Here is a 25,348-nt window from a genome sequence, read left to right as displayed (position 1 = left end):
AAAAAGTCCACCTTCTGGGACAGCCTAAGCAGGGGAATCCCCCAAAGATTCTCAATTCTCAGAGCACCAAATTGAGGTCCCAAGGTGGCAACAGAGACCGCACTGCAGGGGTCAAGTGCCTAACTCCCTGAAGAAAAGTATGCACCAGGGAGTATGTGGCCAAGGGCCATTGAAAGAAGACCGCTAAGGTTTACACCTGACCCTTGATAGTACTCAAGGCGAGTTTCTGCTCAACCCCAAGATCCGAGCCACCGAAAAAGAGCGAGAATGAACCCCAAGAGACTCGCACCACGCAATGTACGTCTTCCATGTACGATGGTAGATCTTGCTAGAAGTAGACTTCTTAGCTTTTAACAGCGTTGAAACCACTGACTCGGACAAACCTCTATCCATCAGCACCTGGCGTTCAACAGCCAAGCCATCAAAGCCAGCGATTGTAAAGCAGGAATGGTAGATTGGTCCTTAGGACAGCAGATCCTCCCTGAGAGGAAGCTTCCATGGAACGTTGGCGAACAGCCGCAGCAGATCGGCGTACCAAGCCCGGCGAGGCCAGTCCAGGGCCACTAATTAGCGGAATCCCTTCTGCCTCGATCCTGCGTAGAAGTCTTGGCAGAAGCTTGAGAGAAGAGAAGGCATAAATCAAACGATACTGACCCCATGGGCCCCTAGCGCATCTCCTGTGGTGTCCATCAGAGGATCCCATGACTGAGCCACAAACCTCTGCACCTTTCTGTTGAGCCAGAACGCCAACAGATCCACCTCAGGGATGCCCCACTGGAGACACAACTGATGAAACACCTCCGGATGAAGGGACCACTCGCCTGCTGACTGATGTAATCTGCCTGCCAGTTTTCAGACCTGGGAATGTGGACGGCAGAGAGGGCTGGAACGAACCGTTCTGCCCACCTTAGAATACCGGCTACCTCCAGAGCCCATAGGACACTTCTTGTGCCCCCCTGGTGATTGACATAAGCCACAGCCGTGGCATTGTCCGACTGAATGCGCACTGGACATCCCTGAAGACAATCCGCCCAATGTTCCAGGCACAATCTGGTCGCTCGGAGTTCCAAGACATTGATCAGTAGTCTGGACTCTTCCAGTGTCCAGATCCCCTGAGCAGAATTTTTTCCGAGGACGCCTCCCCAGCTAGACAAGCTGGCATCCATGGTGACTACTGTCTAATACAAGGGGAGGAAGGATTTTCCCAGCTGAAGCGCCGAAGAACAAAGCCACCATATCAGGGACATTTTTCCGTTTCTGGCTCAGCTGGATTTGATTGCCCAGAGACTGTGGATTCTTGTCCTATTTGGCCAGAATCTCCTTTGCAGGGACTGCCTATGGAACTGTGCAAATGGAACCTCCTCGAAGGTAGACTCCATCAGGCCCAGCACCCGCATGCAAGTCCAGAGGGATTACCATCTGCTGGACAGCAGGAGACCAATTGCAGCCTGCAGTTTCTGGAGTTTGTCCAGGGGAAGAAGCACTCTGGCTAAGGCCGAGTCCAGAGTTAGACCCTGAGAGTCCAGAGTTGTGGACAGAACCAGAGCAGACTTCTGAAAATTCAGCATCCAGCCAAACTCTCTCAAGCTCATATAGTGATTTCCAGGTTTTCCACTAGAGCAGTAGGAGACTCCGCTCGCAGAAGGTGGTCATCCAAGTAGCCCAGTACCACGATCCCCCATTGGCGTAACAATGCTAGCACCGTGCCAACACTTTCGTGAAGACCCGAGGAGCAGAGGCGAGACTAAAGGGAAATGCCACAAATTGATAATGCTTCTCTTCCACGGCAACACGGAAAAAGCGCTGGAGACTGACATATTTTGGAATGTGAAGGTAAGTGTCCTTGATGTCGAAGGAGGCAAAATCCCCTTGATGCATGGAAGCCCCCACTGTGGGAATGGACTCCATTATGAACTTCTGCACCCGCACAAAGCAGTTCAGCGTCTTGAGGTTGAGAAGTGTATTCACCTTGCCTTCCCTCCTGGGGACTGTACACAGGTTTGCGTAAAACCTCTGAAAACGTTCTGAAGTAGGAAGCGGGATCATCACCCTTTAAAGTAAAAGGTCTATACCGCCCCAAAAAGAGCCTGTAAGCGAACCGGGGACAGTCGCATGTTGGAAGGAAAAACCTTACTGGAGGATAAGAACAAAACTCGATCTTGTAGCCAGATCACATGACCTCGTGAACCCTCTTGTCTTGTACTAAGGGAGTCCACGGGTCCGGGAACCAGGGAAGACACCCCCCCCCAATATATGCGTGAGGATGCACCTTCATGCTGAAGGGGCCTTGTCCACGGGTCTGGAGAAGCCTGCTCTTGACTTGCCGGCCCAAGTTTGCTTGGATCCTACAGAGGAGGCCCGAAGGGCTCCGTTCCCTTGTCAGTCGACCCTGAGGGACGAAAAAACTTCCTATGAGCCGAGAAGGTGGGCCCACATCTATGATGAGGGTCCTTGTCATTAGTAGCCTATGGAAGAAAGCTACACTTCCCTGCTGGGAGACCTTTAACCATGTAATCCAGAGCCGAGCCACTAGGGGAGCTGCATCCAGAGAGGCATCACAGATAAATTGCAGCCCCTGGACCAGCTGGTCCACCAGCTCAGCAAAGGCAGGGCAGGAGCTACTCCCCCTCCAGGTCACAATGCAAAAGCCTAGCCCATTCAGTCAGAGTCCACGACACAAGGGCAATGGTGAATATCAGCCTCAGTGTTGAACTAGCCAGGGTGTACATATTGCGGGCCACAGCCTTTGCCTTCCTGTCAGACGGATCTTTGAAAGCCACAGACTCTTCAACCGGAATCATGGTTACCTTGTTTAATCTGGAAACTGAAGGGTCCAACACCTGTGGAACAGTCCACTTCTTAAAAGGGACTCCTTTCATAGGGGTATCGTCTAGCAAATTGCTTGGGGACCCCAAGGAGACACTTTAGTCGTCCCCACTCTTTAGTGCCAATTCTGTAAAAATATGAGGAGAAAGGGAACACCTCTATCCGCTCTGGATGGCTTGTGAGTGCCAAAGGGAACCTGCGCCACAGCTACAAGCAGTGTGTCCACCAGCACCTTTTCGTACGCGGTTGCAGAAGAGGTGGAACCCTCCTCACTATCTGAGAATTTAGGGCATGTGGTCACAGACCCAGCAGGGTGACCCACGTCCACGGAGCCGAAACAGATTCAGGATGGGATGAGACATATAAGGCAGGGGAAGGCGAGGGGTGCTTTTTGTCAGCCCATCACCCAAAAGCCACCTCCACCCGGGACACAAAGGACTCCAGGACCGCCGTTAGTGCATTGATGGATGGATGGGACCCGAAGGCCCTGCAGCCTCAGAGAGGAGATCAGGTCGGGAGATGTGCTCCAAAGACTCCATGAGTCACCAGGGGGACCCCACAAAACAGTGTAAAACACTGCTAAGGGACAACCGCCACCGCTCTGGCAGCCCACCCAGTTGCCAGTCACAGAGCACCAACCTTGGCAGAGGGGAAGAGGACCCCACCAGACTCACCTCACAGAAACCAGGGACCGCAGCCACCAGGAGAATCTGCACTGCATGAGTGGCGAACAGGAAATGAAAGGATCCAGGAGTCTGCACCAGGGGATGAGAAGGGGCTCCCACTGTCAAAAATGCCCCGCAGAAGGCTCCACAGTCATGGACGACCCTGGTTTCTATGGAAAACCACCACAAAATGGTTGCCGGACACCATAAACATGGCCCCCATGCATTGCAGCACAAGGCTACAACAAAATGGTGGCCCCCTCGGCACTACAAGGCTCCCAGGGACCCAGGAGGAAAAACAGGCCCAGGAAGGACGGGGGCCCTGGCAGGAACCCCCACCAGGTACAGCCCCCCCCCAGCACAGCCGATCTTCTGGTCATAGCGCCCTGCTCTCACCCCAGGAGGTGGACCAGACCACCCACACAGCCCCAGAATTAAAGAAGGGCGGGGCAGGATGGGGGGGGGACAGATGAGGGGGATGCCTGACGGGAAGGAGGGGAACCCGGGGTCCGAGCGTCCCATGGAGGGGCCCACTTCCCCCCAAAACCCTACAGGGGGAGGGGGGGACAGCTATTAACCATACCAGGAACCAGGAGGGCACCGCTCCAGGCAGCACCCCTCACAATCGAAATGGGGGGGCTGTCGGCCAGGAGGAACGCTGCGACTTGGGCAGAGACCCGGTCGTATGCGACCTTGCGAGGCATTTAACTTGCAGGCCAGCCCCTGTCCAGGGGGGCTATGTCACGCCCAACCTAGCACGGAGTTGAGATCTGCGTGCGATCTCTGGCCAGATTGGGATGACCACTGGATATAGATTATCCAACCTGTTACCAAGTCTGGCAGTTAATTGTAGATCTCACAGGAAAAAGACCAGGAGAAAAAAAATCTATCAAAAAAGAAAAAATTTGCCAGGACCAGAGATCCCAGCAAGGAACAAGGTCCTTACTCCTTACTGACTAGGCAAAAAAAAAAAAAAACTGAGTACCTATAGCAGAGCGAGAGAGTATACCCCCCTGGGACTGCCCATAGGCATAGCCAGACTTTTTTTCTGCCTAGTGTTCTACTCCTGTAGGGGGCAGTATAACCCAATGGATAAGAAAATCAGGAGCTGTGTCCGTCAACGAACAAAAGAGAAAATTTTTATTTTTAGGCATGGTGTGCATAGTTGGGTTTTCAAATGTGACTGTAAAAGTAGAAATGCAACTCAAGAGACATTTCGGTGATAAGTGATAAATATACAGTTCCTAGGACTATATTCTAAAACAATGATGACTTTTACAACAATTAAGTCAATAAATACAGTGCTCAGCATCAATGACTACACCAACAGATTTGTCAGAAAATCTTTGCTTTCCTTTCAGAATCAACATGTTCTATGGGGCACTATACAACAAAATACTCCCACAAATGCGGGCCATTGATTGCAACCAAGAACTGGTAATTTGCACACACAAAAAGTATTTTTTCCTAACAAATTTATTCAAGACCATGTTGCAAAATTGAATACACCCCAATGAAAGACTAATGCTGGCCATACACTATATTATGTCAATGGACATAAATGAATCAGTTTTTTGTTTGTTTTTTCACAATTACCTAGTGCAAACAGTTTGGACGAGAAACACATTAACCTTTCAATTTATCGATCATTCGGCAGAAAATTTCCATACTTGTCCTTCGTTTTTTCGGCTCAAACCGGTTACAGATTTGTGCCCAATTACTGGACAAAAAACGAACGAACTGTCCAAAAGACTGACTTTCGGCCGATTTTTCGTATAGTGTATGGCCAGCATTAGGAACAAAGCTAAATTTTAGACAAATAAATCCTAATTAACAAGAATTCACATACAGGTGAGTCTAATTGTTCATTAAACAGGAGTCAAGCAGACAGTAAATAATAAAAGGGCGTTGCTTAACAAAGAAAATCTTTTCCCATTTCATGCTGTCACAAGGCCTGAGAAAGAAAAACATTTTTTGACACAGAATACTGTAGCAAAAGTGATACAAAATGTAACAAAGATGGAACTGCAGCCATTTCACAGAGATGTCGAAGCCGTCCGTGGAAGGTAACAGCTCGACAGAAGCGTCTTCTGATGAGGAGGGTTGAAGAAAATCACCACGCAAGTTCACTGCAGTTAGCTAAAGAAGTATAAAGCCAAGCTGGGGTGTTTGTTTCCCGTGACACAATACGGCGTACACTACAGAAGAATAGCATGAATGGGTGTTGTCCACGAAAGAAGCCTCTTCTAAAGCCCATCTAGAATTTGCCAGGGCCCATGCTGAAAAAGAAGAAGACTACTGGGACTCTGTACCCTGGAGTGATGAGACCAAGATAAATGTTTTTGGAACTGATGGCTTCAAAACTGTATGGCATCTTAAAGATAAGGAGTACAAAGAAAAATGCATGGTGCCTACAGTGAAACATGGTGGTAGTAGTGTCCTTCTGTGGGGCTGCATGTGTGCTTCTAGTGTTGGGGAGCTGCATTTTGACGGTATCATGAATTCCCAGATGTACTGCTTTATATTGAAAGAAAAGACGCTACCATCACTCTGTGCTCTTAGTCGCTGTGCACTTTCCAACATGACAATGATTCAAATCACACATCTAATGCCACTGTTGCATTTCTGAAGAATAACAGCGTGAAAGTGATTCAGTGGCCAAGTATGTCTCCTGATCTGAACCCGATCGAGCACCTATGGGTAATTCTGAAGAGACAAGTTGAGCATCACTCTCCATCCAGCATCCAGGCTCTAAAAGAGCTTGTTTTTAAAGAAGGGAAAAAGATAGATGTTGCAATATGTCTCCAACTTGTTCATTCCATGCCTGGAAAACTTCGTGCTGTCCTTACAAATAATGGAGGTCATACAAAATACTAGATGTAATAGTTTTTGTTGTGGAGTGTATTCATTTTTGCAGCAACTAATTTAGGTAAAACTGAAGATTTTGTAATCCAGTTATATCATTAAACTTACTGTCATGGAATGAGAAAAACAAATGTTCTATAAAACTATAAAAAAAACTTACATACATACAAACTTACAAAATTTATATAAATACACACAGTACATTTGAAAAAAATGTGCACCAAAGCAATTGCATTCACAAATTCGTTATCTTCATCTTAGATTCATACTTAGCAGATGATATTCACTATGAATTCTAGGACTGACTGTTACTTACTGGTCGAGGTAAAGACAGGTTTGCTCCATACCAATGATAAAGTGCTCTCCACACTGGTTCTGGTACAATTTCATACTCCTTTCCACGGACTAGAGAAGGATTCTGTTTCAATCTTCCCCCCTCCAGCGTCAAAGAAGGGACCTTGGAAAAAAAAATCTTTTACAGAAAGATGCATTGCAAATTGTGAATTTTCTTTTCCAGCTGTTATATGTTTACTATATAAAAATAACACCCTCTTAAAGGAGGTTTTACATGACATGCTACCAGTAACAGTACCATTTCAGCCTAATGGGCCTCATCAGCATGGGTCAGGAGGATCTGGTGACAATGTGAAGTGCCACAGAAGAGGCTTTAATAGAGCACAAAGTACTGGTAGAATATTTTCCAGAATCATCAATTGGAATCATATGCAAATAACCCTCTCCAAAAGAAGAAAGGGCTTCTAGGAAATGTCAAGGTCCTGATATAAACTACCATTGAGTAATAATGTTCCTACTGTATATCAGATTACCAAGCCAATTGATCAAGCAACAATAGTGGCCAGATTTTCAAATACCTGGCCACATTTGGTCATGGCCAAATCTCAAAAATACAGATGTTGAACGTCCATTTTGTAGTTTACATACAGAGAGGGAAAAAATAGCTAGTAGAACAGTGGCATAAGCCAGTAGCACACTGGCAGAAGCTACCAAATGAATGCCATAAGCATTCGGACAAGTCAATACACAAGAATTTTATCAGGAGCATGATTTGTTTTTAACACCTGACTGGGTTCAAAACAGACCTATCTCCTATGATAATAGCGGCGAGCATTCAAGTGGGGCTTTAGGTTGTAGGAAAACTGCTAAAACTTGACCTGTAGACTTCGCCCTCCTATGTTGGACCATTCCTTTATTGAGAGTTTGCTCCCCCAACGTACAGGTCTTTTCATTCCTCTCTACAGTGCATTTGTTTTCCAGGGGATGTGGGAGTAAAAAGAAGATACTGGTCTGCATGGGGAGTTCCTGCAGGCTTTAATGTCCAAGCAACCACACCACGTTAATCGGTCAAAAAGGTTTTTTTGTTATTCTGTGCCTTTTCCCATGTAATGTTGAAGTTTATGACCTCTGAGTTTGAGGGCTCGCTAAAAGCTTGTAACATCAGAATTACAAGCTTTCTTTACTTAAAAGTTGCATTTTCTCAAAGAACATTATTTAAACTCAAAATTCAGTGAGCTATCGTGCTTATGATACTTGACAAAACCTTAGCTATTTTTTAGTCATGTGATGATTAAAGCGATTGTAGAGGTTAACATTTTATTTTTTTTTGTTTACATAACAAACATGTCATACTTTCCTGCTCTGTGCAATGGTTTTGCACAGAGTGGACCCGAACCTCCTCTTCGGACGTCCCACTTGCTATGGGGGGGGGGGGGGAGGAGTCCAGAACCAAGCTGTGTGCATCTATAGACACATAGCACAGCTCAGCCCTGCTCTGCTCATAGAATTTGACTGACAACAGCAGGAACAAATGGCTCCCGCTGCACTCAGCCAAGCCTATTAGAGAAGGGAGAGGGGAGAAGAGCTGCTGCAGATGGGACAGCGCTGGATCAAGAATGGACTCAGGTAAATGTTTATGGGAGTGCTGAGGGGAGCTACGATTAAAAGTTTTTTTCTTTTACCATAATGCACAAAATGCATTAAAGTAAATGAAAAAAAACTTTTTTTGCATTTGAATGGAAAGGCCTTAAGAAAGGAGTGGAAAGGCACAAATATATCTGCACAGGGGCCCCTTGGTGACTTTGTCTGCCACTGCACATAGGCATGCAATGAATGCACTTAAAGAGTAGATTGCCATTGTAGCATAGAAGAAGTTGGTGGTATCCTCCAAAACCTTGTCCTACCACGGTTTATATTTTCTCAGTAAGCAAAGTAAAAGAGCAAAAAAGTTGCCTATATCGCCTAACGATTTGCAATGCCACTTGGATGAGTTCCGGGCCTTATTCTGAGGAAACAGTAGAGTAATGGCTCATAAGCAATGGACCTTTTGCAGTTTTCAATGAAAAACCCCTTTTAGGAATTAAAGGAAATGCTTGTAATTTACATGTTTGATACATACACACAAAACATACCTTTACATTTTCCTGCATTACTAAAGGTTGGTTGTCAATTGCACCTGGCTTCTGTGGATTAAGCTGCGATAATAAACAGCCATTGGCACCAATCATACCCTGGTTATTGTTATCTGAAGTGTTATGTTGACGTGCAAAGCACATGTCTGCACCTGTTGTGCTGGAATAAAACAAAGCTGGGAGAGAAATATGGATAAGTATTATTTTAATTGAAAATATTAGATATATAAGAGATTATATATAATAAAATAAATATTTCTGCAGGTACTACATTTTTAAACTCAAAAAGCTGAGTTATACTTACTGGTAACTCCTTTTCTAGTAGTCTTCCAGGACAGCCCATGAGACCTTAGGGCTCCTCCCCCAGGGACAGGAAACACATTCCAAAATTTAAATAAAAGGCGGTCCCTTCAGTCCTCACCTTCAGTATTTCATGAGAACCGTAGGACATTCTGTAAAACATACATATATAGATATATATATACACACATATCATACATTATACATAATACCAGATAAACCGGGTGGGAATCCGGCTGTCCTGGAAGACTACTAGAAAAGGAGTTACCAGTAAGTATAACTCAGCTTTTCTCAAAAACGTCTTCCAGGACAGCCCATGAGACGATGAGCAAGAAACTTACCAGTCTAGGGAGGGACTACTGCCTGGAGCACCTTTCGACCAAATGCCTGTTCCTGAGAAGAGAGGAGGTCCAGGCGATAATGTCTAACGAAGGTCAAAAAGTTAGACCAGGTAGCTGCCTTACAGATCTGATCTGGTGAGGCACCGGCCCTTTCAGCCCAAGACGTGGACAAAGCTCTAGTTGAGTGTGCATTAATGAAAGGTGGAGTCACGTTCTTCACTAGATAGGCTTCTGTGATAGCCTGTTTTATCCATCTTGCTAAGGTGGCCTTAGAAGCTTTTTCCCCTTTATGGGAGCCTGAAAACTGTATAAATAAAGTATCACTTTTCCTGAAGGTTTTAGTCACCTCCAGGTATCTCAGAAGGGCTCTTCTGACATCTAAACAACTGAATTCTTTTTCCTTATCGTTATTTGGGAAATTACAAAATGTAGGAAGAACTATGTCCTGAGTCCTATGAAAGGAAGAAACTATTTTGGGCAAAAACCCTGGATCTGTTTTTAGCACAATCCTGTCATCAAAAATCATGAGAAAAGGTTCTCTGATTGAGAGAGCCTGTAGTTCACTTACCCTTCTAGCTGAAGTTATAGCTACTAAAAATAAAGTTTTTAGGGTGAGCAATTTTTCTGACAAATCTTCCAAGGGTTCAAATGGACTGGTTACCAAAACCTGAAGTACCAAGGATAGATTCCAAGCTGGACACGTTATCATGGTCGGCTTTGTCCGGGCAATTGCTCTGAAAAAATTATTCACATTTGGGTCTTCTCTAAGGGAAAACTGAAGAAAGACACTAAGGGCGGCAGCCTGTACCTTTAAAGTTCCCAGGGAGAGACCTTTGTCGATGCCCTCTTGAAAGAATTCTAAGATGGTTGGTATATCTGGAGAATGCCTCTGATTCTCCATCATCCAAAAATGGGATTTCTTCCAAATTTTAGCATACATCTTCCTTGTGACTGGCTTTCGACAGCTGGTTAACGTTTGGATGACTCTGTCTGAGAACCCCTGAGAGCCTAGTATCTGTTCCTCAGATACCAGGCCGTCAGGTTTAGGGTCCTGATGTATGGATGGACCACCGGACCTTGTGTCAATAGGTCCGGTCTCCAGGGTAAGACCATTGGAGGTTTTGTCGCTAGAGCCTGAAGGCGTGCAAACCATGGCCTTTTGGGCCAGTACGGGGCTATCAGGATCATCTCTGTGTCTTCCTGGATGAATTTCTGAAGGACCTGTGGGATCAATCTGACCGGAGGAAATGCGTAACAGAGTTTGACTTTACAGGGGTAGGCAAAGGCGTCGATGCCTAATGCCTGATCCCCCTGAGTTATGGAGAAAAATCTTTCTATTTTCCTGTTTGCCTGGGCAGCAAATAGGTCCACTACTGGAAGACCCCATGAGGTTGTGATATTTGCAAATACCTCTGGGTTGAGGGACCAATTGTCCTGATTCACCTGGTGGCGGCTGAGATGGTCTGCTAGACAATTCTGCGTCCCTTTCAGGTGGATAGCCGAGATGGATGTTAGATTCCGTTCGGCCCAGACAAAGATCTTCTGTGCTATGGCTTGTAGACCCTGACTTCGAGTACCTCCCTGTTTGTTCAGGTACGCCACAGTTGCTATATTGTCTGACCGGATTTGTAGATGGCTTCCCTCTACATCTACCTGAAAAAACTCTAAGGCCTTTTGGACCGCCATAAGTTCCTTTTGGTTTGATGAAGTTTTTATCTGTGATGGGGACCATGTTCCCTGCGTCCATTTGTTCTGCAGATATGCCCCCCATCCGGAAGCGCTTGCATCCGTGGTGATCTTCTGTGACACCTGGATGGTCCAGCCTAGCCCTTTTGATAGGTGAAGAGAGGATCTCCACCACCAAAGAGTTCTTTTTATTCTGGTGGGAATCCTTACTTTTTGTTCCAAGGAACTTGGCCGTCCGTCCCAACTCTTTAGTAAGAATTGTTGGAGTGGACGTTGCTGGAATCGTGCCCAGGGGACTGCTGGGAAACAGGAGGTCATCAAGCCTATTACCCTTGTAATGTCCCTCAGAGAGACCCATGAATTGGTCTATAGGAGGCTAGCATCTGGTCCATTTTCTCTATCTTGGACTGAGGGAGAAAGATCATCTGATCCCGAGAGGAAATCTCGTATCCGAGGTAAGTTACTCTCTGTGAGGGTATTAGGCAGGATTTTTGCCTGTTGATGATCCAGCCTAGGGAAGATAGAAATTCCTGAACTATTAGGAGGTCTGCCTTCAGTTTCTGGTATGATTCTGCCACTACCAGGATGTCGTCCAAGTAGGGGGTGATCATGATGGACTTTAGTCTTAGTGGGGCTAGTGCCTCCCCCAGGACCTTGGTAAAGATCCGTGGGGCTGAGGATAACCCGAAGGGTAGTGCCTGGAATTGGAAGTGTTTGACTTCTAGTCCTATCCTTACTGCCAGTCTCAGGAACTTCTGGTAGGATTTGTGTATCGGGATGTGAAAATACGCATCTTTTAGATCCAGGGTTGCCATGTAACACCCTGGATACAATAGGTTCCCTATGGAGTATATTGATTCCATGTGAAAATGTTTGTATGCTATTGATAGGTTTAGATTGCGTAAGTTCAGGATCAACCGATGACTTCCTGAAGGTTTTCGTATCACAAAGATGTGGGAATAAAACCCTGTTCCCTGTTCTTCCTTGGGGACTGGGATTATCACCTCTTGATCTAAAAGGTCCCCTAATTGGAGACTCAGGGCGGTGGCCTTGGTTGGATCGCTGGGCAGACTTGTAATCATGGTTCTTTCTGGAGGTTGGTGACAAAACTCCAGTTTGTGCCCTCTGCCTACCAGATCCAGGGCCTCTGTTAGGCCTGGGCCAAAGAGGTGGTCGCCTGTGAAGGGAAGACCACAGAGGCGTGACTTAGAAGTGAGATCCCCTGACCATGTCTTGAGCCATAGGCTTCGTCTGGCTGTGTTAGCCAATGCTGAGGTTCTTGCTGCCATTCTTACAGCTTCAGCTGAAGAATCCGCTAAGAATCCTACTGCCTGAAACAAGAGTGGAAATGACTTTATAATCTGTTCTCTTGATGTTCCGGAAGATATGTGCGCTTGGATCGGAGATAGCCATAACTCTAGGTGGTGGTCTGGCTATGCAGGTGGATGCCAGGGCAGGTTTTAAACTCATCATGGAGGCTTCCCAAACCCTACGTAATGTGGTGTCAGTTTTCTTATCCATAGGGTCCTTTAGTGACCCTGAATCCTCAAATGCCAAGTCAGTTCCCTTGGATATTCTGGCAAGAGAAGCATCCAATTTGGGGATTTTGTTCCAGGGCTGCTCCTTACTGTCGTCAAATGGATACCTCCTTTTCAAGTTTCTAGGAAAGAAAGGTTTCTTATCAGGTGAATTCCATTCCTGTTTAATTGTATCTAACAGGGAGCTATGCACAGGGAACACTCTAGCCTGTTTCTTATGACTGGCGTACATAAGGTCATGCTTAGAGAGCTGCACTTTCTCCTCCTCAATCTCTAGAGTGACATATACCGCTTTGAGTAGGTCATCCACATCCTCCAAGCTCAGTTTGAAATTGGAGTTACCATAGGAATTATTTTCTTTAGGTTCCTCCTCTGACCCTGATCCCTCCACAGAGGAGTGGGAAGATTCTGACTCTTCCTCCTCAAAGCCTTGTGATGGCTTGGTCAGGGATACCAGGGTCTGAACTGAGGTGGGGATCTGGGTTGGTGCCTGCATTTTTTCCATGATAGTTCTGAATGAACTGAACGTGTTTGTTAGTTCATCTCTCACTGAGGACAGCATCCTCTGGGTAGAGACTGTGGGGTCATCTCTGACCAGATTTTCTATGCATGCCCGACACACTGTTTTGTTCCAAGAGGAACTTAATTTTGCTCCGCATACAGCACATTTCTTTTTGGGGGCCTGAGGTGGGATTTTGTCCTGAGCCTTGGCCTAAAAGATAGGATACAAAAATTCACAGTTTTTTAATTTAGGGATTTGTGCCCCCCCCCCTCCTCCCGCTTTTCCCTTCCACCTCTTGGACAGAAAAGAGGGAAATGGTGCTCTTTTAACCCAGCCCTTACAAACATATTAGAGAAAGGGAAGGAAAAAGACGGAGTTCCTAACAGGTACCTGCAAATAGGGTGTACATATCCCCCTTGCTTACCTGAGAGGTGCCGATGCCAGAGCCGACTTCCGCCGCCTGTGCGGTTGCTGCCGTGGTGTCCATCGCTCTGTATGGTGGTCCCAGCAACTGCGGTTTCCCCTAACATCGGTCGCCCATTTGAACTCTCTGTTCGCGCCTTCGGAAACTGGAACGAGGGTTTCCGGCGCCCGCGGATGTCGTCACTGCGCCGGAAGTAACACTGTCACTTCCTGTGAGGCCAGAGTGGACGCGTCTGAGTTCCGCCCCCTCCGCTTTTGGCGCCAACTTCAAATTTCTTCGAAGTTGGCGGTTCACGGGTACACAGCACTGCTGCTCCAAGGAACCTGCCGAAAACGGAGCGGACTCCCCAGCGCTCCACCAGACAACCTCCGTGGTCCTGCCGAGTGGCCAAGAGAACAGGAGACAGCGGTCAGCCCCTATTGCGGCACTTAAGGGGTACCGCTATGGGCAAGAGGAGATGCATCTTTCCAAGTCTTTCCGTGGACAGTCCAGGAGACCGGGAGCTTCAGTTCCAGGAACATGTTACCCCCTGTCCGGAGGAAACACTAAATACTGAAGGTGAGGACTGAAGGGACCGCCTTTTATTTAAATTTTGGAATGTGTTTCCTGCCCCTGGGGGAGGAGCCCTAAGGTCTCATGGGCTGTCCTGGAAGACGTTTTTGAGAAAAAGCTGTTCTCAAGGATTGAAAATCTTAAAAATATAGCATGTAAATACTAGCTGCACAGATACACATCATGACCTAAAATGGTTAACCACAAGCCCCTAATATCATGCTTTTCCTGTGTCTACATGTTTTTTTAGATGTAATGTATAAAAACAGACGTGGCTTTAAATGTTTAATAACATTTAGCTTAGCTTTATAGGCATCTCAGATGCTAAACGCTTCATTTTATTTTTGCCCAGTACTTAGTCATGTCTCTACGTGTATTGATGCTCTAATAAATTTCAAAGTATAGACCAATTCTCCTGCATTCAAGTGCAGTATAATGGAAGAAAGAGAAATGCTTCCGAAGGACTTGGATGGGTATGACTTATGGTCTTGCTGCCACCTCAGGATCAAGGGTATCGGAAACAAATTAGAAGAAAATGACAAAAAGAGGGGCGCACCCACCTAGTGCATTACCACTAAAAACATTTATTAAAATAGTAAAACGTATAAATTATACTCACAAAACAGGTGTGAATATTACACACATCAACATGATCAACATGAAATCTCCAAGGTAGCCAAGGCACTGCGTGATGCTGGATGGCATGCAGTGTACCGCATGAAACTGCTATGGCTAGGCTGACGCGTTTCGAGGGCGAGCCCCCTTCCTCATTTCCAAGAAAGTGCCTTGGAGATTTCATGCTGATCATGTTTATGTGTGTAATATTCACACCTGTTTTGTGAGTATAATTTATACGTTTTACTATTTTAATAAATGTTTTTAGTGGTAATGCACTAGGTCAGTGCACCCCTCTTTTTGTCATTTTCTTCTAATAAATTTCAGCCTGAAATACTAAATGAGAAAGCACACAGATCATGCTAACACAGTGTTAAAGAGTCAGTCCATTAAAACATGACATTTAATCAATGAGTGAATATTGGTGGGACACTCACCCATTAACAATTTATATTATACAGAAACCCTAGTGCCATAGACTCCCCATTAGATACCATCCTTGAACTCCCCAGCTTCATTCTCTATAATGCAGAGTAAATGGATAACATCAATGTAGAGACTCCCATCTTAGTACCTGCAGAAAGTGGGTGGAACTTGGAACTTTGATACAAAGTATCAGAGAGATATAAGAAGGTTGTAGTTGATCTTACCCAAGAACATCTAAAGTTGGGTACACACTATAAGAAAAGCAGGGGGAACGATCGTCTAATTTTTTCTTGTTGTTTCACAGCAAATCAAAACCAATGAACGAAATTCGTATGAAATTTCTGGTATGACAAAGGCCTTTTTTTGTTGTTTATTGTTTCTGATAATGCGCGGTTTTTCTTTTCTGATTTTTCTTGTATGAAAATGGTACACATTGAACGAAAATCAGTCAATCTGTTCCCATATGAGAAAAATTTTGTAGTTTGTCCCTTTGAGAATGTTAGCACGCAGAGTAGGAATTGGCTGTCGAAAGTTGTATACACACTAAAAAAAAAATCAACCGAAAGTTCTTTGGACGGAAATTCTCGCCGATTTTCTTATAGTGTGTACAAGCCTTAACCAAAAATGAGGCATTAACTAGTTTGGCATTTAGGGGGCAAGTTGAGAGTACCTGTCTATATACTACACCATTCTGATAAACTATGACGACAGAAGGAATAGGCTTGTGGTTATGTTAAGGAACAGTACCCAATGGTCCTGTTATTTGAAATATAAAAAAAAAAAAAAAAACGATCACTTTTATTAACCACTTAAGCCCCGGAGGATTTGGCTGCTAAACGACCAGAGGGTATTTTGCGATTCGGCACTGTGTGACTTTAACGGACAATTGCGCGGTCGTGCGACGCTGTACCTAAACGAATTTGGCGTCCTTTTTTTCCCACAAACAGAGCTTTCTTTTGGCGGTATTTGATCACCTGTGCGATTTTTTGATCACGCGCTATAAACAAAAAAAGAGCGTAAATTTTGCAAAAATAGCAATATTTTTCCCTTTTTTTTATATGAAATTCCCCCCAAAAAAAATGTAAAAATCAAAATTTTTTAATATTTTCGGCCAATTTGTTTTATGCTACCTATGTTTGGTAAAAAAAATTGCAAAAAGCGTAGTTTGATTGGTTTGCGCAAAAGTTATTGCGTTTACTAACAAAGGGAAAGATTTTTGTCATTTTTGTTGTTTTTTTTTTTAACGCGTAATGGCGGCGATCTGCGATTTTTTTTGCGGCACTGCGACATTGCGGCGGACAGATCGGACCCTTGACTGACATTTTTGACACTTTTGGGGTTACCAGTGACATTTCTACAGTAATCAGTGCTATATATATGCACTGTTACTGTAAAAATACACTGGTAGTGAAGGGGTTAACTTTATTTGAGAGGGAGGGGCTGTGTGTGTCCCTAGGGGCGTGATTCTAACTGTGATTGGCTGTGGCTTCAACTGTATGCAGAGTGATCAATGGATCTACATAGTAGATCCATGTGATCATCTCTCATACAGAGAGGAGAATGACAGGCAGCTTGTTTACACAAGCTGCCTGACTTTCTCCCTCTCCCCCGCCGATCGCAGAGTGGCCGGCGGCGATCGGGTCCGCCGGTCACACGCGCGGGGGGGTCCGTGACCACGCGGGAGCGCGCCTCCGGCGGCGCTCGCTCGCTCCCTAAACCCTCACAGGCGAGCGACGTAGACCTACGTCACTTTGCCTGTGAGGGGCTGACCGCCGCCGTAGATAGTCGTGCGGCGGTCGGCAAGTGGTTAAAACATCTGATCTATATATTCCAGATATGTGAAGCAGAAAACAACGCTAAGTATACATAAAATGTGCAGTTTTTAAACATACAACTAAGTACATACTTCAAATTTTAAGGGATAGGGTCACTTTTTTAAAAAAAAGAAAAAATATGTGCATTTATAATTTTTTTCACTATGAGCATGAAAAGCATCACACCCGTAATCAGCAGATTGCAGTTGCAATGCAGGGCTCTTGCAGACAGTGTAAGCTGTCTGCTGCTACCTTGTATGGTGACAGGAAGACTCAATGAACTACCTACAGCACTCAACAGCGCCCTGGTAGTTTACTGAGAACTAAAAGCCGGCAGCTGCAAAAGATGTCGGTACTTGTAGTTTTCACATTCACAGAACTCTGAAAATGAATGAGGTGGCTGGGATGGGTGGAGCCCCGCGTGGCTGGGATGGGTGGAGCCCCGCGTGGCTGGGATGGTGCGGATCCCAGCATGGCTTGGACAATTGTGACAGCAAGCAGGTGGAAAAGATCCCCCCGCTTGCTGTCAAAACTGAGGATCAGGAGGGTGCGGGGGTTGCTGCATCTGTAACATCTTGCACCTTGAATATTGGTGTAATATAGTATAAACATGTTAGGAAAGGTGTACTTATCCTTTACAGTTTTATGGAATAACCATCAAGAGAGGCAGAAGAATGTTGGCCTATGATTCTATGGCCTTGACCAAGGTTACTATTGTGAATAAAAATCACTTCCTTGTGTTTGGTCTATTTATCACCATCAGCCAAGGTGATAACTGCAATGCAGGCCTACGCCTGAATGGAAATTACTCTGAAGTGCATTACTTGTCTCTTTCTGTCTCTCTGAGCAAATGGATTAAAACTTCAGGGACCTATGATCGCATACAAAAGAAATCTATAGCCATCTTATCTGATTTTCAACCATCTTTTCTACTGTGTTGTGTAATGGAAAACATATTCATTCCCCTGTGGACTTCACCTCAGATGAAACTAGACATAAAAAGCTCTGCTTGGAAACAGTCTTTATTCTTACTGCTGTTAGTTGACTCGGAAGCTTCCGAAGCACTAGATATGTTATCGGAAGATTTGTCTTCTGTAGTGCCATGTACATTAGTCCCTGTCCGGTCATCTTCCCTTTGATCCAATGATGAGGTCCCTAGTGAGTGGTGGCTGCCACTTAATGATGGAGAAGGTTCAATAACAACAGGTTTGAAATCCTTGAAATTAAGGGAATAAAAAAGAATAACTAAAAACGTCAACACATACAAGTTTATTCAATGATATTTACCATTACATCAAGAGAGAAATTCTGCTATTTTGTTCGTTTAAATTAGATACAAATCAACTATTATTTATTTATTCAAGGTATTTATAGTCTTAAGAGCAGTATTCCTCCCACTAATACCAGTGATGGGACATTATTCCTCCAACTGACAAACTATGGAGCACTATTCCTCCCACTGACACATTTATGGGACATTATTCCCATACTGATACCAATGATGGAGCACTATTCCTCTCATGAACACCAATGATGGGGCATTAGTTCTCTCATAGACACCAATGATGGGTAATATTCCTTTCATAGATACCAACGATGGGGTACTATTCCTCCCACTGACACCAACGATGGGGCACTACTGCTACTACTGCTACTACTGACACCAATGATGGGGCACTATTCCTCCTACTAACATCGATGATGGGGCACTATTCCTCTCAGTGACACCAATAATGAGGCATTGTTACCAACGCCAGGAACTTTTCTACTCATATGGGCCACCGTCTGTCCCTCTAAAGATTGAAGGATAGAAAACTGGCCCTTTGTTTAGAAAGTTTGGAGACCCCTGCACTAGAGAAATATGTGCTTAATTCACTTCAGTGCAGGTTGATACTCCTTGAATGTAAGAAGTCTCCTTTTCTCCAGACATGTCTGAAGAAAAACCAATACACCACTTCAAAACATATTACATTGCCTTAAGGGTCAGCAACCTTTTACACATTAAATATGAATTAACAAGCATTAGAAAACTATGTGCCACTGAATATAGCACACCATGGACACAGATCAGCACAGATTTATGAGCCCTTAGAAATTCAGGGGTTTTACCTTCATTTTTACTGCAGCTAGTGGTTTCACTGGAAGAAGAATTAGGGTTAGGGTATTGTCCACAGCCGCAGAGGAGCTTACACTGGTAATGGGAGGAGGACCAGCACCTGAATTTCAGTGATGTCAGGTGGGCCTCTCTGAAATGCCAAAGAAGTGAGTGGGCTGCAGGAGCAGAGAGGCAAGCTAGGCTTTAGAACAGCCTGGTAAACTGTCAATAATAGCCTATAGAAGCAGTGCAGTATTTGCAGGAGCAGTGGCCAGTTAAAAGATCATCATGTCTGACAGTAGGACAGTCAAAACCTGTGCATATGCAACGTGACAACCTTCCTGGTGGGGTGCCACTGGAAATTACATTACATACCACTTGAAATTACATTACGTACCACTGAAAATTACATTACATACCAACCCTTTAATGAGTGCCATACAGTACCAGCTCCTTGCATTACCTGTACATCAATAAAGAAGAATCTATTGTAAAAGCTCTCGTGTGTGGCTGCTGGTTGGAACTTAGAAAAGGTATTACATGTAGCCAAGGCTCTGGTGAACATCAGTATTTACCATCACAAGTAGCACCCAACCTCAAAGGAATATATACCTTAACACACAGAAGAATAAGCACATATTGCTCCAGTGCACTAAAAGGTGTTGCTCAGCATTCATACAAGCAAGTTTTGACATTGTAGTAAAATATGTGAAACAATGTACCTCTAGATGCACCATCATGTGCATACTTAGAGTTTGGACCATTTCAAATGCTAAATTTGAAATAAAGGATGGAACGTTTACCAAGTACTAGGTGATAAAGAATGACTCATTTATTTCCAATATGTAACCTAAAAAACTTAGTTCACCTTTTGCATAAAACAGCTTACTGTATGCAGTCAAAGGGTCCCAAGTAAATATGAATGCATCATGCTCTGAAGAAATGTCTTTCTTAATGTAAAGTGGTTGTAAACCTAAGATATGAAATATGAAGAAAGCATATCCCTCTATAGTGTGTACTTGTCTCAATTAGGAGCACTTAGTGTAATTTCTGTCGGCTGCATCGTTCCTCTGCTATCAGCATGAGTCACTTCTGACAAATTTTCCTGACACCAAGAGAAAAAGGTGACAGGGGAGGGACCTCCAGAAGATTGACAGCCTCAGCTCTGCTCCTGTGTGTGCAGCTGGGGTGGGAGGGGGGCTTTACTTCAATCAGCTCTCCTCGCTGAGCTCTGCAGAGAGTGATTTCAGCTCTCTACCCTCTTTTTTCTGAACTCTCAGACCAGCTATATAAATTCTGGACTTTGAACAGATGTAACGAAGAGAAGACTGCAAATAGACAAGTACAACCTATGTAAGAGGATTTGCTTCATCTCTGTGTATCACCTGTGGCCAGTAACTTGAATGGGTATATTTAAGGGTTTACAACCACTTTAACCACTTAAAGACCGCCCCATGCAGATATACTGTGGCAGGGCGGTCCTCATGCGCAAAATCACATACATGTACGTGATTTCATGCACAGGGTCTGGGAGGCATGGGCACCAGCGGAGACCCGCTCCCGCTGTGAGTGGACACAGCGGGAGCCAATCAGCGGGATCCTTCGATCATTCACAGGAGAGGCAAAATGCAGTGCATTTTTTTTTTTTTTTTAGCACTGATTACGGTATTAGTGTCACTGGTCCCCAAAAAGTGTCACTTAGTGTTAGATTTATCCGCCGCAATGTTGCAGTCTCACTAAAAATCGCTGATCGCTGATTGCCATTACTAGTAAATAAATTAAATAAAAATTTCATAAATATACCCCATAGTTTGTAGACGCGATAACATTTGCGCAAACCTAACAATATACGCTTATTGGGATTTTTTTTTTTTTTTACCAAAAATATGTAGCAGAACACATACTGGCTTAAATTGATAAATTGGATTTTTTACATTTATATATTAGGTGTGTTTTATAGCAGAAAGTAAAAAATTGTTTTCGGTCTTCTTTTGTTTATAGCGCAAAAAATAAAAACCGCGCTTCTGAAAGAACGGTCAAACATCCGTATATATATACTCCTAAACCTTGTGGACAGCCTTCCCAGAAGAGTTGAAGCTGTTATAGCTGGAAAGGGTAGGCCAACTCAATACTGTACCCTACGGAGTAATACTGTGTGTGTATATATATATATATATATATATATATATATATATATATATATATATATAAATAAATGTATGATAAACAGTGTTTTAGCAAACTAAGGGCACATGCACACTTGAGCTCAAAAACGCTGCTTTTACTGGCATTTGAGCTTTTTTGTTTTCCTCTGCCTCTAAACGCACCTCCATAATAGCCTATGTGTCCTTGCACACTATAGGCATTTACAGGAGTTTAGAGTCAGAGGTATTTAGACGGTGGAAACAACCCCTTCCACCAAATTCAAGTTCAGGAGAGGAGCATTTGAGCATAAAAAACGCCCAAAAGCACCTAAGCGTGGATAAACGCGCATTACCCTTGTATTATTGGCGTGTTATGTGCACTCGTGCATTGATACATTCTAATGGCCAGAATAACATTCTGGCCAATAGAATGCATTTATGTCACATATGTAAACACGTATGCAAAAACGCAATTTTTTACAATGTTCTTCTGTTGCTAAACTCCTACAGAAGAAACGGTGTCATAGAAAATACAGTGTGCATGTGGCCTAAATGTCATACCGTAAGGGCTTACATCAAATTTAATGTGAACCTGTACTCCATATAAACTCTTTCATGCCAATGTAACACACATATGGGGCCTTCTGCTTCAAGTGGTTGTACCAGGGTGATTACCGACGCTCAGCTTTCATGTAATAACAAATGATGCGGCTAAGCAGCCGCTTAGCTGGTATTGCAAGCAGCAGAAGGGGACATCCCCCTCCTCCCGCAGCTCGCCCAGGCGCTCCACCCCACCGGGAGGCCTGAGCAACCTGCCGTCACATCTGCTGGCTGGCTGGAGACCCGAACAAAGCCGGAATCAGCTTTGATCGGGTCTCAGGTCTAGTAACCTGGAATTGATGTCATGACATCACTTTTGGTTTACAGGGGCCCTAAAGGCACCAGATTTGAAAAAAAAAAAAAAAAAAATGTATTTATTCAAAACACCTACAATGCAATACCAGACACAAGACTATTGCTGTCACAAGCCAAGCCGTCAAAGCCAGCGACTGTAAAGCCGGATGGAAGATTGGCCCTTGGGACAGCAAATCTTCCCTGAGAGGGAGTCTCCAAGGAGCATCGGCGAAGAGCCGTACAAGATTGGCGTACCAAGACCGGCGAGGCCAGTCTGGAGCCACTAGGATGACCAGAATTCCTTCTGCCTCGATCTTGCATAGTAGTCCCGGCAGAAGCTGGAGAGGAGGAAAGGTGTAAATCAGACGATGCTGACTCAAAGGAGCCACTAAAGCGGCTGTAGCAATGGCTAGAGGATCCCGAGACCGTGCCACAAACCTCTGAACCTTCCTGCGAGAGGCCAACAGATCAATCTCTGGAGTACCCCACGGAAGACACAACTGATGAAACACCTCTGGATGAAGAGACCATTCCCCATGGTCTAACGCCTGTCGACTGAGATAGTGCGCTTGCCAAATTTCCACCCCTGGAATGTGCACAGCAGAGAGGGATGGAACAAATCTTTCTCCCCCCTTAGAATGTCGGCTACTTCCCGAGCCGCCAGGACACTTCTTGTGCCCCCTTGGTGATTGACATAGGCCATGGCTGTGGCATTGTCCGATTGAATCCGCACCAGACAACCCTGGAGACGACTTGTCCAGTAATCCAGACAAAGTCTGATCGCTCGGAGCTCCAGCACATTGATCGGTAGTCTGGACTCTTGCTGAGATCAGACCGCCAGAGCACAATCTGTGCCGAGGACGCCTCCCCACCCGGACAGGTGCATGCAAGTCCGAAGACAAGCCCTTCTGCTGGTCAGCAAAAGCCCAATTATCTCCTGCAACTTTTAAAGTATCTCCAGAGGAAGAGGCCAGAGTCAGACCCATATAGACTAGGCTTGTTGACGGAAACCAGGGCAGACTTCTAAAGATTCAGAATCCAACCAAACTCCCTCAGCGTTTGCAGAGTAATCTCCAAGTTGTCCAACACGGCAGACGAAGACTCCGCTCATAAAAGCAGATCGTCCAGGTACCCCAGTACCGCAATCCCCTGCTGACGCAGTAATGCTAGAACCGGGGCCAACACTTTCGCGAAGACCCGAGGAGCAGAAGCGAGGTCAAAGGGTAACGCCACAAATTGATAATGCTCCTCCCCCACAGCAAAGCAGAGGAAACACTGATGGGCAAAACATATTGGCATGTGAAGGTAGGCATTCTTAATGTCGATGGAGGCAAGGAAATCCCCCTAATGTAGGGAAGCCACTACCGTGCGCATTCACTCCATGTGAAACTTCTGTACCTGTATCAGTTTAGCACCTTGAGGTCCAGTATTGGGCGCACCTTGCTCTCCTTCCTGGGAACTGTAAACAGGTTTGAGTAAAAACTTTCCGAATTTGGAGCCAGAACAATTACCCCTTGAAGTGACAAATCTTGCACAGAGATCCTTTAAGCGATCTGGGGATAAGTGCAGGTTGGAAGGGAAGACCCTTTCTGGAGGATATGATCGAAACTCGATCTTGTAGCCGGAGCAAATGGCTTTGTGGACCCACTTGTCCTGGATCAGGGAGGTCCACAGATCCCAAAAGCAGCGAAGATGTCCCCCCACCCCAGATACGAGTGGGGGGCCCCTTCATGGAGGGGAATTATTGCCTGTAGGTCTGGCATCACCTGCTTGTGGTTTGCCTGACCAAGACTTTTTGGAACCCCCAGCAGAGGCCTGAAAGGGATTGGATCCCTTTTCTTGAGAACCCAAGGACGAAAAAGTCACTTGTAAGCCGAAAAGGAGGGTCCCCGTCTGCAACGGGACTCTTTACCCCTGGCAGCCTGAGGAAGAAGAGTACTCTTTCCCCCTGTGAGGCCCTTGATGAGGCCATCCAGGGAAGCTTCAAACAGGTGATTCCCCCACAAATGGAAGATCAGACAAGGGCTTCTTGGAAGCCTGGTCTGCAGACCAGCATTTCAGCCAGATAATGTGCCGCAGGACCACTGCTGAGACAGACAATCTTGAAAGCAGGGAAGTGGTATCCAAAGAGGTGTCACAGACAAACTTTAGCCCTTGGACCAACTGAACTAAATCAGAGAGGAGCACATATGAGGCTTATTAACGAATACAGGTAATTGTAAGCATCTCGTGCTATCTGCTCTTGGGAAAGACTTACTTTTAAATGGCAAAAAGTACAGGGTCATTTTAAGCGTATATATGTAAGTATTAAACATAAATTTTCACAACTTTATACTGTTTATATATATATATATATATATGGTGCACCGAAACTTTGGCCGAAAATGGGCCTATCCCATTTTGGCCAAAAACGGGTCAAAGATGCCGAAAATGAATGGCCATTGATGACCGCAGAAGGGGGGCAAAACGCAGCCTTCACTTCCCTGTCAGGTGGGTATCTCCGCTTTGTTCCTCCGCCGGGCGCTTTTGTCTGAGCAGCTACACTGGTTGCTAGGATGGCCAGCCGACTGGCATCTAGCAACCAGTGACATCCCGAGGAGAGGACCCAGAATGCAGAGCGGAGGAGGATCTATTTCGTCCTCCTCCGTGCCTATTCCAGAATGGCTCCACCCACCTCCTCCCTTCATGTGCTCTGTGCTGTGGAAGGCAGTCTCTCTCTCTCTCATCAGTGACAAGTATGCTCATTGGTGTAATTGGCTACATTTTATGATTTCCTGTTAAATTACTTTAATATCAGGGATAATGTGATTATAGGGACAGTGTAGCCTTCAACATCAGTTTCCCAAAGCTGCAGGACTACAAGTCCCAGCATGTTCTCTCGAGTCACTGGTGGCTTGTTTTTTCTGGATATCAATGTGCCACATCTAAATTATCAACTATTCTCTCTCTGACATGGAGGAGCCGGCGTTTGGGAATGTTAATCCCACAAGTTTTGGGGGGAAAGTCATTTTCGGTTTCAGTTTTCGGCCAAGGGCATCCTGAATTTTCGGTTTCTGTTTCGGCCCAGAATTTTCATTTCAGTGCATCCCTAATATATATATATATATATATATATATATATATATATATATATATATATATATATATATATATATAGTATTATCCTACTGTACAATAGCAGCATGTGTTCTATTAACTGCAGTAAATGACAGTAATGACCAAGACATTTGAAAAA

General features: G+C 44.9%; 1 protein-coding gene across 2 annotated transcripts in view; it reads right to left on the bottom strand.

Moving 5' to 3' along the window:
* USP32 (ubiquitin specific peptidase 32) overlaps positions 1–25,348 on the bottom strand; it is a 781,032-nt gene that overhangs the window by 116,847 nt on the left and 638,837 nt on the right. For both annotated transcript variants that reach the window (XM_082245728.1, XM_082245729.1), the window contains 3 exons: positions 18,013–18,196; positions 8,783–8,958; positions 6,673–6,813 (listed from right to left, as the gene is read on the bottom strand). In XM_082245728.1, coding sequence (XP_082101854.1) covers positions 6,673–6,813; positions 8,783–8,958; positions 18,013–18,196 — 501 coding nt within the window. The remainder of the gene's footprint in view (positions 1–6,672; positions 6,814–8,782; positions 8,959–18,012; positions 18,197–25,348) is intronic.

Source organism: Pelophylax lessonae (genome assembly GCF_965119305.1).
Source record: "Pelophylax lessonae genome assembly, chromosome: 2".
In the NCBI taxonomy this organism is placed as follows: Eukaryota; Metazoa; Chordata; class Amphibia; order Anura; family Ranidae; genus Pelophylax; species Pelophylax lessonae.
Note: the sequence above shows the minus strand (reverse complement) of the source record. Positions and strands in the feature narration are given on the sequence as shown.